The sequence below is a fragment of the Physeter macrocephalus genome, chromosome 15 (genome assembly GCF_002837175.3).
Source record: "Physeter macrocephalus isolate SW-GA chromosome 15, ASM283717v5, whole genome shotgun sequence".
NCBI lineage: Eukaryota > Metazoa > Chordata > Mammalia > Artiodactyla > Physeteridae > Physeter > Physeter macrocephalus.
In genome coordinates, this window is record NC_041228.1 from 67,982,934 (window position 1) to 67,996,888 (window position 13,955).

Below are 13,955 nucleotides of genomic sequence, written 5' to 3' on the forward strand. Positions count from 1 at the left end.
AGAGGCCTGAGCTGGCTGCTGGTACAGTTCCCAGGCTCTGCCAGGATTGGAGGTAGTGGGTAGGGAGAGGGGGAACTCAGACAGCTGGCATCAGCAAATATGAATACCTTTGGGGCAAAAGCTGATGAAATGTGCAGGTCTGTGGCAGCTGTGTTGGCCACTGGTTCCTTCTTCAGTGGCAATTCCTACTCAGTTTCTCTTTAAAGAGGTCACTGTGAATCAGGATCACTCCCACTACATGGCTGCTAGCAGGAGCCCCTGCTTTTCTTCCTTGTTCCTAGCCCTCGCTGTACGTTTCAGCTTTGCCAGTCTGGGTAAGATGAAACTGAAGCAGGGCCTTCGTGTAGCGCCCCAAAGACTGCAGAAGCTGGTTGCTTGCCTTGCTCTTCCTTTCCTACAGAGGGGAATGCTTTCTAACTGGGATGTTCCCTCTTGGTACTGAGCAATGCTGATTTGGGGGATGGGATGATGCAGGCAAAATGAAGCTGTCTTTCTTCTTGTGCAGTTATTCTCCTTTTTTTTTTTGTTCCACTGTGTTGCTGAAACTTAAGGAGACTCCAAATCTCATCCAGAGCTGATTTTATTTGTGGCTATCTAATTGTTGATCTTTGTTGGAGGATGGGGGCTGGGGTCTCCTATGTCACCATTTTGGTGACATCACCTATACCTACTCATCTATAACCTGCTTTTTCACTTAATGTTATTTTTGTGAAGATATTTCAAGGCTGATCAAAACACATTTACATTGATGTGTGTGTATATATTTACTTTGATATTATATCTCTAAATGCTGCTAATCTTTGAATTTTCACGGTTTACCTGTATTGACTCTCTTGCCCTCTCTGTATACAGTGATTTGTGAATAATGACAGTCTTGTTTCTTCAGGTTCTTAGCCTTTTTTTTTTTTCTTTATTCTTTTGCTGGCAGTGACCCTCAGTATGAGAATCTGTGGAACTGGCATTAAAGTACATTTACTTTGTTTCTGACTTTAAAATGAATGCTTCTAACACTACTCTTGTATACAGATGCTTGCTGAAGATTTTTGGTAGATACTCTTTAATAGCCTAAGGAAGTATACTTTTTCAGTACTAATTTCTACAGATACTTTTTTTTTCTGAGCGTATTGATACGATCATATGGCTTTTCTTTAATACATTACTATTAATATGATGAAATACACTAATAATGTTAAACTAATAATTGCATTCAGTAATGATGTTAATACCTTTTTCCTATATTTAGTTTGCTAACATACATTTCTAGGGTTGGCACCTACGTTCATAAGTAAGATTGGCTTATAATCGTTTTCCTCAGGCTATCACTTTCTCGCTGCTAATATTAGTCATTTGAACCTGCATTCTTTTGTTCTTAAGCAGATGTGCTAATAATTTTTCTATTTTAAATGTTTTAATTTTTGGTTTTCTTGATCCTCACCATTACTTTTGTTTTCCGTTTTATCAATTTATCCTCTTTTTATTATGCCCTGTATTCTATTTTTTTTGTGTATTACTATTTTTCTGACTTCTTGATTTAGACATATGACTCATCAATTTCTCATCTTTATTCTTCTGTAACAGGATCATTTAAGGTCATAAATTTCTCTCTTAGAAATGTCCTATTTAGTTTTGATTTAGTCCTAATTTTCCTACAGTGTCTTCTTTAACCCACAAGTTATTTAAAGTCTGTTTTTTAATTTCTAAATGTAGATATATTTTGTCATTGATTTCTAAATTTAATTACACTGTAATCAGAGAACATTTGTTTGACATGAATTCTCTGACATTTGTTAAAACTTATTCTGTAGCCTGGTATTGAGTTAATTTTCAAAAAATTTCTAAGTGGGCTTGGGAAGCAATTCTGATCTTTTGGTTACTGAGATATAATGGAAGATTTATAATTTAAAATCCTGATGATATTGTCCATTTTTGCCATATATATTTTGATACTGTTTTATTGGATACACTCAGATTGTAGTATTTATATCTTCCTGGTATATCGAGCATTTTATCAGTATAGATGGATGTGCATATGTACATACATATGTATATAGATAGACGTATTTTTATATTTGTACACTATATATAGTGATATACATATTACTATATTATCCCCAAAAGTGGTTTTGCCCTAAATGCTTTGCTATGAATATAGTTCTACCAGCTTTTTTTTCTTTAGTATTTGTATGGTATTTATCTTTTTCCATTCTTTTGTTTTCGTTGTTTTTATTTTATGTCTCTTGTAACCAGTACTGAGGAGAATACTTTTTACTATTCAATATTCATGCTCTTTTAAACTGATGAATGTAATCCTTTTTAATTAACTATATTTACTGACGTATTTTCTTATTTCTTTTTTGAAACTATTTTTTTCTGATGCTTTTTTCTGCGTTTTTGTAGACACTTTCCCTCCCTTGAAGCTCCTTTACCTTTCCCCCGTTAATAACGTAATTGTCTTAAATATTCCATCTGTATGCAGTGATAACCACATCAAAGTATCTCATCTTCAGAAATTCCAAGAGCCCTTCATTTCCTTTCTTTTTCAGGAAATTGCTCTAGCCGTTCCTTTAAATACTATGAAGATCTTGAGTTGAATAATCCTGCTATGTGTTGAATATATTGGCTTTTACTTACAGCAGATACCTTACTCATGTGTTTTATAATTTTTTTTCACGAGCTCTTCTTCAACCAGGTTTCAGATGAAAGAATTCTGCGTGGCCTGGCTTGAGGGTACATCTTTGTCTGGAGGGGTTTTGCATTTATTACCACAAACTGCCTCCCTATCAAATCTTACTGGTGTGTAGTTCCTTTGTTTTGTTTTAATTCCTACTCTTTCACTGAGGCTATTGCCCTTTGAAGTTCTAGTTTTATGCTAGAATCTCAGTTCCAGCTCCAAACTTTGGGCCCCAGATCTCAACCTTATTCCCTGTATGGTTGTGACAGATTCCCACAATTCTGAACCTGAATTACCATCATAACCCACGTGCACACAGCCCTGTCATTTTCTTCTTTATTTTAGGCTACTGGGAATTTCCCTTATGTTTGGGCGGGGAGCTCCACTCTACTTTTAAAGGAATGTTAATTATATTTAATTCAGTATTTTCTAGTTGTCTTGCAGCAGAAGAGTGTTGAAGTTTTCTAGTTCTCTCTATTGCTGGAAATGTTAAGTCCCGTGGCTCGTTGGTTATTAGCGTAAACTGTCTAAAAGCTTTTAAGATCTTTTCTTTATTCCTGGTATTCTGAAATTTTATGATGATGTAATTTGGCGTGGGTCTATTCATTGTGCTTTCAGTAACCCCTTTTAATCTGGAAATTCATGTTTTTCAGTTCTGAAAATTCTTGTATAAATGATCTGATAATGTTCTCCCTTCTACTCTGTCTTTATGACTCTCATTCATCAGATGTTGGACTTTGATTTAATTTCTTTTCTTATATTTTCTCTATTTGCCATCTTTTTACCATTTTGTGCTACATCTTGGGAAATTTTCTCAACTTTGTTTTCTAATTATTCTATTGGATTATAAATTTCTGCTCTTTTTTATTCTCTAATTGTTCCTTTTTTAAAGCATTTTGCTACCAGGCCCTGCCTCAGGGGGACGCTGCCGGGTCACCAGGCTGCTAACCTGATGAGCAGGTTAGCACCTCGCACTAATAGGCTAGAGGGAGGACCCCAAAATGGAGTTTGCCAGCAGCCGTGTCCTTGTGGCACCATGAGCTTCCCAAAATGGCTGCCATCAGTATCTATGTCCCCAGGGGGAGTCTCAGTCACACTGGCCTTCAAAGCCAGACAGTCTGGGGCTCATCTTCCTTTGCAGGAGCCCAGTGTGAGGCTCAGACCCCTTGTTCCTTGGGAAGAACCCCTGCAATCGTGATTTTCCTCCTGGTTGTGGGTCATCTACCCAGGGGTGCGGTCTTGACTATACTGCATCTCCATCCTTCCTACCGTCTCGTTGTGGTTCCTTCTTTATACCTTTAGTTGTGGCAAATCCTTTCTGCTAGTCTTCAGGTCATTCTCATCCATAGCTGCTCAGTAAATAGTTGTAATTATGGTGTGCCCTTGGGAGGAGGTGAGCTCTAGGTCTTCCTACTCCACCATGTTGGCCACCCATATGCTTTTAGATAACGATAAGAGCAAAGTTAATAGCTTTCAAGCTGTCACTGTGTGCCAGACTCTCTGCTATGTGTTTTGCTTCTAATATTCCAGTTAATCTTAAAAACAAAAAACCTATAGGTAGGTTTTAAAATGATCTTCACAGTACAGATGAGGAATCTAAGGCTCAGAAATGTTAAAACCTCACCCAAAGTCATGCAGTCAATGCTACAGAGCTAGCATTCCAGCCCAGAGCCGTTGAATTCCCAAGTCCATGCTGTTGACCTTTACACTAAACAGCCTCCACCTCTTAAATAGATCTGGCTGTGACTAGTAGTCATATAAGGAAAGGAATGCATGGGAACAACCACCAGCTTCCAAGGCCAGAAGGCTCTGCAAAGGAGCATCCTTTCCTTGGAATATCAGATGGCTGTTTGCAGTGAAGACCTGAGACAGTTGGTTGGCAAACAGCCTTAGGCCATCCTGACCAGGCCAGTGATACTTTGTCATCATAATCCAGGGTCAGTTCAGAACCACTTCATCCAGATGGGATCAGGCTCTACAGAAATGATTGATGGTAACCTGCCCATGGTGGGCTGATTAGAACTTTGAAATACCTGCATATTTAATTCTTAGGGCAAAAAGCCCCTAACAGGACAGACCAGGATGTGAGACCCACCAACCAGACTGTCTCAAACACTAAGTCAGGAAGTTGGAAGGTGCTTCGTATTCTGAGATAGTCCCAGGAAATCCTGGAAACACTTACCCAGCCAGCAAACTATGGGCACTGGAGTTAGGCATATCCTGTGTCACCGTTTGGTAGCTGTGCATCCTTGGGAAAGTGACTTCACTTCTATGAACCTGAGTCTAGAAACACCTATAAAGTGGGAGGTACTTTACAAATCTCACGTGAGTATTACTGTCCCCTATATCTTGATACAGGCATCTGCCTGCCACCCAGACTGAAATATCCATGTTACTTATCCAAGCACCCCTTCCCTAAAATATTACTGGAGAACAATACAATTCATTTTAATTTACTTTCCTAATATCAAAACAAAATACAGTTCCTGATTTTTGCAAATTCTTTTTTGTTGGTTTCTTTTAGACCAGCTGTTTTCTGATGACGTTTCCTAGGAAGCCTTCTCCAGGTCAGGCCATAGGGTCTGTTTCTTCCATGGAATTTTCCTCTGGGGAAGCTACTCTCTTCTGCGGGATGAGGATACTTATAATAGCATATGGCCCAGAAAACTGCACTTACAGACTCATCACCAGAGTGGTTGTTCAGATATTTCAGGTTTCTGTGGCTCTCCACCCTCTAAATAGAGCACTGCTTCCTCATCTCCACAGGTATTAGGGGATACACCTTAATATCAAAATCTGTCTCTGTAATGGGTTTAGAGGCAAAGATGACTAAAGGATTAGAAAATCTAACATGTAGCAAAAAGTGCTTTATCTCACAAGGGCAAGAAATCAGCCATTCCTCACTGAAGAATGGAACAAGAAAAAATGAAAAGTGTGCTGTGGTGTAAAGGATTCAGAAAATGTCTGACAATCTTGTTAAATGTGGATACGAGTTAAATTCGGATAGTGTCGACTCTCCTTCTTTGGGAAACATAAAAGATGTGGTTTAGATGCATCAAATGGGGACAGCTGGGTCCAGTCCTAGATGTATCCTTGCCCAGGGGCCGACAGATGGATCAGATGACCCTCAGCATTCCTCCCGGCCCACAATTCCGTTGTGCTGTGCTTGCTGGATTAGCTTGTTAGTTGAGTCAGAGTTGCCCTTGCAAGTTAGCAGAGGAGTAAAAGCTTCTTGAAAGAGAAACAGGTAAATTCATTGTCCCCCAGATAAATGCCTCTCTACCCTGTTCCAGGTGAAATTATACCACCAGGGGTGTATTTCCTTCAGTCCCGAAGTATTTTTGGTCTCCTAGAGTTCCCTACCAGGATGCGGACACTGACACCTAAGTAAAGATGAAGTAACTAAACTTTATCAGATGAGGTCTTAGCAGAGATCAAGATCCTGCAGCAGACCAAGACGGGAAACGCAGGAAGAGGGGGTCCCAAAGAGGAGACGTAGACGTGACCGCACAGGCAAACTGTGCCGTATTGCAAATGTAGCTCTTGGCTTGTGCAGAAGATGGGGCTGTCCTCCATGCCCACTGAATTCAGTCATTCTTTCAATGCCTGTGCAGCTCCTACCAGGCATGGAGCACTAGACAAGCGCTGGGAACACTGCTGTAAGCCAAACATGGTTCCAGCATTCCTGCAAAACACTGAACACGTGATGAACGTGTAGTCAGTTACCCTGCGGGGTCTACACTCACTCATGCAGCAAATAACGACTGAGTTGCTAATATGCACAAGGCATCGTTTCAGGCGCTTGGAATGGGGTGGTAACCAAGTGGACAAATCCTTTGCCCTCGTGGAGCTTACGTTCTGCTAAGAGGCAGTTACGTGATGAAAGAAGCACGAGGTGCTCTAAGAACTATGACAAGGAGCCCTACCCTAGCTGACAAGTCCCCCCCTGAGAAAGGCATGTTTCTACTGACACGTGAAGGCTGTGGAGTAACTGGTGAACAGGCATAAGTCGTGGTGGGAGGTGGCATCAGGAGAATGCTCCATTTAAAGTTACCAAACGTTGTCAAGTTACCACGATTTGCTCGTATAGTAGGATGAAGGGTCACTTAGATCTTTCTCTTTCTTACTAGTATTTAAATATTTGTGCAATAAATAATTTTAAGCAATATCAAAGTCATACTTAAAACTATTTTACCTCATTTTTACCTTGTGACTTTAATGGATTGGTCTTTAAACTATTACTTGTAAACGATCACATTCTATATGGCTGTCATATAATTTGGACACTAAATTCAAAATCAACTAGGAGTTTTACCCTGATGATGTAAGCATTGAGTCTAATTCTAAAATGTGTTTGGTATTGCTGTATGCAAACAAGACAACATGTTTGACATTGTGACATGGATCTTTCCCCACCTACATTGAATATGAATTATAGGTTGGTTCCTGCACTACAGGTGGACCTGTGGCAGCCCAGCAGTATCTCCCAGGTATCAGAGGGAACAGTTACTGATGTCCATATTCCCCACAATGGTTCCCGAGCCCTGTTAGCCTTCCTACAGGAAACCAACATCCAGTACAAGTAAGCATGCTTTTTCCTTGCTTAATTCATTTGTACTCAGTTGAACTGAATGGTAACTGTATTCAGGTTATGCACTGAGTGCCAACAACTGTGTTTCAGGTCCTGTTTTTCACATTGGGGAAACCAACATGAACATAACACAGTTATATTTGCCTTTCATGAGCTCCTTATTAGTGTAATGGGGGAGGGGGAAGCAACCACACTTCCCTGTCATTTCACCATTACCTGTAAGTAATCAGTGTAAACATGGAAGCATTTTACTGTGTGAGGAAAGGAGAGTAGCTTATCCATGCCTACAAGATGGATAGGGAGACAGGGACAGACAAAAGCCAGACTCTGCAGGAGCTGTGTCAGTTAGGCAAAGGATAAAGGATGAGACTCAGGACCTTGAAGGCAGAGGGGCCAATGCAAGCAAAGGCAAGAAGCAGCATAGTATGTGTGCAGGGAACTGGTATAAGTTGGGGAGCAGAAAGAAAAGACGCTGGAGAAGTGGGGGGAGGCCAGGTTGTGGGCAGCCTGCTGTTCAGAGTTAGGAGCTCAGACCTCACCTTGGGGGTGGTGCTGCACAGTTGGAGGATGTCAGCAAGGGAACCACACGTGAGTGGGCGCAGGGGCAGTACCAGGCTACGGTAGTGATCCAGATGAGAGAGAACGAGGCCCCCGAGTCAGGACCGGAGTCCTGGAATCAAGAGAGAACTCCAAAATATGTTTCAGAAGCAAAACCACCTGGACTCTGCACTTGTTTGGATGTAGGCGGAAGAGGAGGAACTCAAGGATGACTCCAAGTCTTGTCTTTGGTGACTAAGTAGACAGATTTGGATATTTTGAGGGTTTTGTTTTTTTAAGGAATAGTTAAGCAGTAAGAATGGAACAAGTGGAAAATAGTCGCAGGAGTCAAAGAAGAAACAAAAACCTTTTGAGAGAACGGATGTCAGTGGCACCAAGTGCTGCAGTGATATCCTGCCAGAAAAGGGTTAGTCAGTTTCCTTTGGATTTGATGATGGAAATTGCACTGGTAACTCTAATGTAGCATTAGATTGTTAGGAGCAGAAGACAGAAAAGTGAACAGGAGGTAAGAGCGTGGGGCAGTAGAGCAGACTATTCTACTACTCTTAGAAGTTACAATAGGGAGAGAGGCAGAGAGTGAGAAGTGACTACAGGAAGATGCTACATCAGTGGATGCTTGAGACTTGGCATGTTAGGATAAGGAGGCAATTTTGGCCTGTAGGCTGAGGGGAAGGACCAGCAAGAAAGGAGACATTGATGATGCAGGAAAGAATGCACAGGTGAGGGTGGGGGTTTGAACACTAGGAAAGATAGCTTATCCTATAAGACCAAAGAGGTAACTGTGGATCTAGTTAAGATTGTGGAGAAGAGAGTCAACAAGTTTAAAGAGATCATAACTCACAGCCAAATTATCTGGATGAAATGAGAAGCAAAATTTATCTACTCAGAGTAAAGGAATAGGGGTTAAAGAGTGTTGTGAGAGAAAAATCGGGGTAAGAATCAATAATAGTGGCTGTTGCAGAGAAGAGAGATTGCAGTACTGATACAGAGTTGAGGTTTTGTTGGTTAGGACCACAGAAAGATCAGGGTGGAGGGAAGTTGAGGTTCCTAGTGAGATACTAGCTCAAGTATTCATCCATGGGGTCTGGTCTGGATAGGAAGGGAGGAGAGTCTAGGAAGAATGATGGGACAAGACGGAAGAATCAAGGGGTTAAGATCTTTATATTTAAAACAGGTGTGAGGGCAACAAACTGGAAGGAAAGAAGTTTTGATAAAGTGTAGGCTATTGGATGTTAATAGTTCTGGGGAAGAACATTTATGGCTGGCGACAAGATTATAGGGGTAGCAATGAAGGAGATGGCTGAGGTGGAGGTCATTGAGGCTGATGAGGTCAAGAATGAGTGGGCTAGCAATTATACTCCAATAAAGATGTTATAGATAGATAGAGAGAGATAGGCTTAATCACCAGAAAACCATCCCAGCAGTCTTGAATCTCCTTGGCTTATGGCTAGATTAGAGGTGGAGGGAGAGAATGTACTCCTGGGACAGGAGATACCAGCTTGGAGGTAAGCAACCAGGAATGGCCTGATGCTGAAGGGAGGATGAGCTTTTCCTGGAAGTTAGAAGATTAGTGGGGCAGCACCAAGGGGAGCCCAGGAGGATGCTGACCTCCCTCCCTTCTGGCCCTGTGGTCGGAGAAGTGGGAGAAGAGAGAGCCACAAAAGAATCTGTGTCCTTGAGAGAGTCTGGTTTCTATTGGGGCGAGAATATGAGGAGAGAGTTCTCTGAAGAGACTGGAGGATGTAGGAATTTTATTTACGATCAAAGAGGGATTCCAACAGGCACAAGGAGAAAGGATGTGGTGAAGAGATCGAGAGTCGGTGTAGAATCTGGGGGGGAGAAACACAGGCTAGTGAATTAGTGAGAAGGGAAGGAGTGAGTTACCTTTTGTTTGGAACCCTAGGATTTCAGGCCTGAGAGGCATGATTGTAAATGACTAACCTCAACTACTCCAACTTTTCAGCAAGTGGTTGTACTGCCAAAACTGGCAGAAAGATTCCTGATGATGTCTGGCGAGGCCTGGGAAGGGTTCATGGCTCTGAGTCAATGGTGAGAACCCTAGTCTCAGTGGAAGGCTGGGCCAATGGGTGCAAAGGGGCTGTGACATCACTCCCTGGTCCACACAAATACCTACCTGCCAGAGACATATTTACAGGCTTATTAAAATGCTTACAGGCTTTTTGCAGAAAGGTATTTTATCTGTGTTTCTAGAACAGGGTAAGTCAAAGCTGTGCATAAAACTCTTGTTCATATTGAACACGTTTTAGTCATTGCTGTAGCTTTGAAGGCATGCTTTGATTCTCTGAATGCCTTTCAGGGAAGTGCTTATATATCTATAGGTCCTCAATAAAAACTCACATGCTTCATTAATTATTATTTGGAAGAAAAGAATATACCAGTTATTTTAACAAGTCTCTATTTCCTGCCATTCAATATAGGTCATGTGGAACTGATACAGAATCAAATATCACCCTTTATTCCACAGAGAATAGAGTCTAAAAAATGAGTGTTTTAAACCAGTTGTCTCCTCATGGAGAGCACTCAATTAGAATTATTCATTTTGTTGTTCCCAAGATAATAACAGAGAACAGTCAGTTAAGTTCCACGGGACTGGTAGGTAGAGATCATTTTAATTGACTTTTATTATTGTAGCCAGGAGTATTTTCAAAAGATGATCATTTACTCTGTACAACTGTACATAATGTATAGTTATAGTCATCTTTATGTGACCACATGTGTCTGGCCCCAAGTGATCCAGCCCTCTTAACGATATGACATAAGAGATGACTCCTTTTGCCATAAAAAAAATTTCAAACATTTTGAAAATTAAATACCTTTAAAATTTCAAATTTTGGGGCTTCCCTGGTGGCGCAGTGGTTGAGAGTCCGCCTGCCGATGCAGGGGACACGGGTTCGTGCCCCGGTCCGGGAAGATCCCACATGCCGTGGAGCGGCTAGGCCCGTGAGCCATGGCCGCTGAGCCTGTGCTCCGCAATGGGAGAGGCCACAACAGTGAGAGGCCCGCGTACCACAAAAAAAAAAAAAAAAAAAAAAATTTCAAATTTTGACCACCCCCCTTCTCCTCCCTGGAAGCTTTGGGGAGGTGGTTTTGTACTAAGTGATGACATCACTTGGAAAGTTCTTAACAGATCTAGGAGTCGCTATTTTAGGAATGCATACAATTGGGGTAGAAATAATAATCAGCCATAAGGAACTAAGAAACTACAACAGTTTAAAAAAGCCATTTTGGGCTCCATTTCATGGGCTTTTCATCAACTTGCTGGTTTCCAGTTGCCTACTTGACAAGGACCAAGCAGGCAGACCTGGTGTGACAGCCCAGCAATCAGGAAGCTGTTGCTGTGCTACTGCTGCCACCACTGTCATTACCATAATTGCCTCTCATGCCAGGAAGCTGGTGACTAGACCCTGGAGTTCTGAGTCCAGCCACCTGACTGCCTCTAAACAGTCACACCTCTGCGACCTCGACACACCACAGCAACAGCAGCAGATGGCCTGTGCCTCGTTCTTAACTTCCTGTCTTGTCAGAGTTCACAGATTTGTACCCAGAACCACAGGTGCAAGAGAGTCGAGGAAAAGTACTTTTTAGCTTCACAGCCCTTTCAGCACAGGAAGTCCAAAGAGGGCATAGGCATAAATGCTGAGAGGCAGTTTACCACATCCAGCAGACACACTCAAGAGAGGAGAAAGGAAGCAAGGACCAGCTGTATTCTAATACTCTCTTCCACTTTTATCTAGTATAGAACCTAAGAGGACTAAGAGCCATCAGTTTCCAGATTAATTAGCCTAAATTCCTGGTTTCCAGAATTTGAGCCTGACAATATATTTGAGCCTAAATTTGAGCCTGACAATATATTAAAATCACCTGGTGAGCTTTTTAAGAAAGGCCCGATACCCATGCACAGGAGGTTCTTGTCTAAGTAAGGCTCAGTGTGGCATATTTTTTAAAGCTCATGAGTGATTTTAAAGCAGCCCATCTTGAGAATCACTGGCCTAAATGAATGGATAAATACTGGGGATCCAAAGGCCAGCTCTATTTAGGGCACTTGGAAACTTTAAAATAAAACTGAGAAGCTTAAGAGTTGATTCATCAAAGAAACTAATACCCAACTAGAGTGATTCCACAACCTCAAACTGAAAAACCTCATCATTTACTTTGGTTAAAACACTAGCAAACTTGACTAGAAAATATTAAGGTAAATATTTTGTAGGAGCAATTATCCATTAGAATTATTTAGACAGTTCATTTCGTTATGTGATTAGTAATATGTTTATCATTATCAGTTGATAAATGACTTAAGAATCTAATCAATCAAGGAGCATAGTTTTTCATACTGAAACTCCTGAGAAAATACTAGCTTTCTAAAGGGTACAGTGGTGGTTCTACCAAGAGTTTCCAAACAAGCAGATGTATCAGCATCAGAACTTTCTGGTGATGAATATGAGGAACTGGTCTTACGTTGAGGGGAAACAAGTTATCTGTGCTTGTTTATACTGGGTTGGCCAAAAAGTTCATTCACATTTTCCTGATATTGCAGGAAAACCCGAATAAACTTTTTGGCCAACCCAGTATTTAGAAAGTCTGTCCATTTTGGAAATAATGCAAAAGTAATACACTAGAGCTCAATTTTGTAAACATGCTGTAAAGGTTTTTATAATTTTGAAAACTTTTTTGTGTGCGTTCATGTATCTTTTTAAACTGGAAATTCAGAAGGAGATTCTTCTGTAGGTTGCTGGCTTTGGCAAATCTTTTTTTTTCCCCCTTACTTTCCTGAAATAGAGAAAAGTAGCCAGGAGAAATGGATAGATGGTACTGGAGAGGGAAAGACCGCTGGAAATTGCCTACTGTAACTGGAATTTGTCGACAGTTTATAACCAACCAACTCAGCCGTAATCAAACTCGCATTTTTCTTGACCACCCCAGATTCGCTCACAACACAAGAAGATTGGATGTTGATGAAGAAGTTCATTTGGTTCTTTACACCCACACTGGCAATACTGTAAAGTTCTTTAATCCATACAAACCTACTTTCATCTGTAACTCCTTTCTTTGAGGGAAGAAAGAAAGAATTAATACAGATCGTGTTCAGACTGACAATCTAAATTCCACTCATATTTTGAGCCATGGCAAGTAGCTACCAAGGGAATTTACCAACATGGTGCCACCACACCTTACCTTGATTTTTAATATGTTTCTAGTTTTAAAGTTGAAAATTGAAACAAAAAGAACAGTAAGCTGATGATAAATTCCAGATTAAGTGCTTTGTCCACCGTGGGTCCTCGGTAAATAACAAATGAGTAAATCAAAAGGAATTTCCTACACCCAGCATGACCCTAAGTAAATTTACTTCCTTTGAGGACCAAAAAGTATTTATTCAAGTAATTCAAGGTAATGTTTTACTAAGTGGCTTACATAGGTCAACTTTGAAAGTCATTTAAAGATGCCATTACAGGGCTTCCCTGGTGGAGCAGTGGTTGAGAGTCCGCCTGCCGATGCAGGGGACACGGGTTCGTGCCCCAGTCTGGGAAGATCCCACATGCCGCAGAGTGGCTGGGCCTGTGAGCCATGGCCGCTGAGCCTGCGCGTCCGGAGCCTGTGCTCCGCAACAGGAGAGGCCACAACAGTGAAGAGGCCCGTGTCCCGAAAAAAAAAAAAAGAGGCCATTACATGTTCTTTTAATGGCACTGAAACCACCAAGCCACAGGTTCTTTGGGAAGATAAAATATGAAAGCAAAGTTTTTTAGCTACCTGCCAGGCCCAGGAAAAATCACTGAGAGGCTCTTTAATATCTTTACGTAAATGAGTGAGCACCTTGTTACTTCATGGTGCTCTAGTTAGAGGAGATTGGTGAGTACTGGGGTGACAGGCCTATATCTAGCTCAGGGGTCTCATCAAGAACACCAGTCCATCAGTCCCTCCCATCAGGAAACTTACACAAGCCTCTTAGATAGCCTCATCTACCAGAGGGCAGACAGCAGAAGCAAGAAGAACTACAATCCTGCAGCCTGTGGAACAAAAACCACATTCACAGAAAGACAGACAAGATGAAAAGGCAGAGGGCTATGTACCAGATGAAGGAACAAGATAAAACCCCAGAAAAACAACTAAATGAAGTGG

At 41.4% G+C, this 13,955-nt stretch overlaps 1 protein-coding gene across 1 annotated transcript in view; it reads left to right on the forward strand.

Annotated features, from left to right (window-relative positions):
* The window catches only part of CPA6 (carboxypeptidase A6), a 255,340-nt gene that overhangs the window by 176,191 nt on the left and 65,194 nt on the right, over nucleotides 1-13,955 (forward strand). The window contains exon 3 of the mRNA XM_024127074.1: nucleotides 7,129-7,253. Coding sequence (XP_023982842.1) covers nucleotides 7,129-7,253 — 125 coding nt within the window. The remainder of the gene's footprint in view (nucleotides 1-7,128; nucleotides 7,254-13,955) is intronic.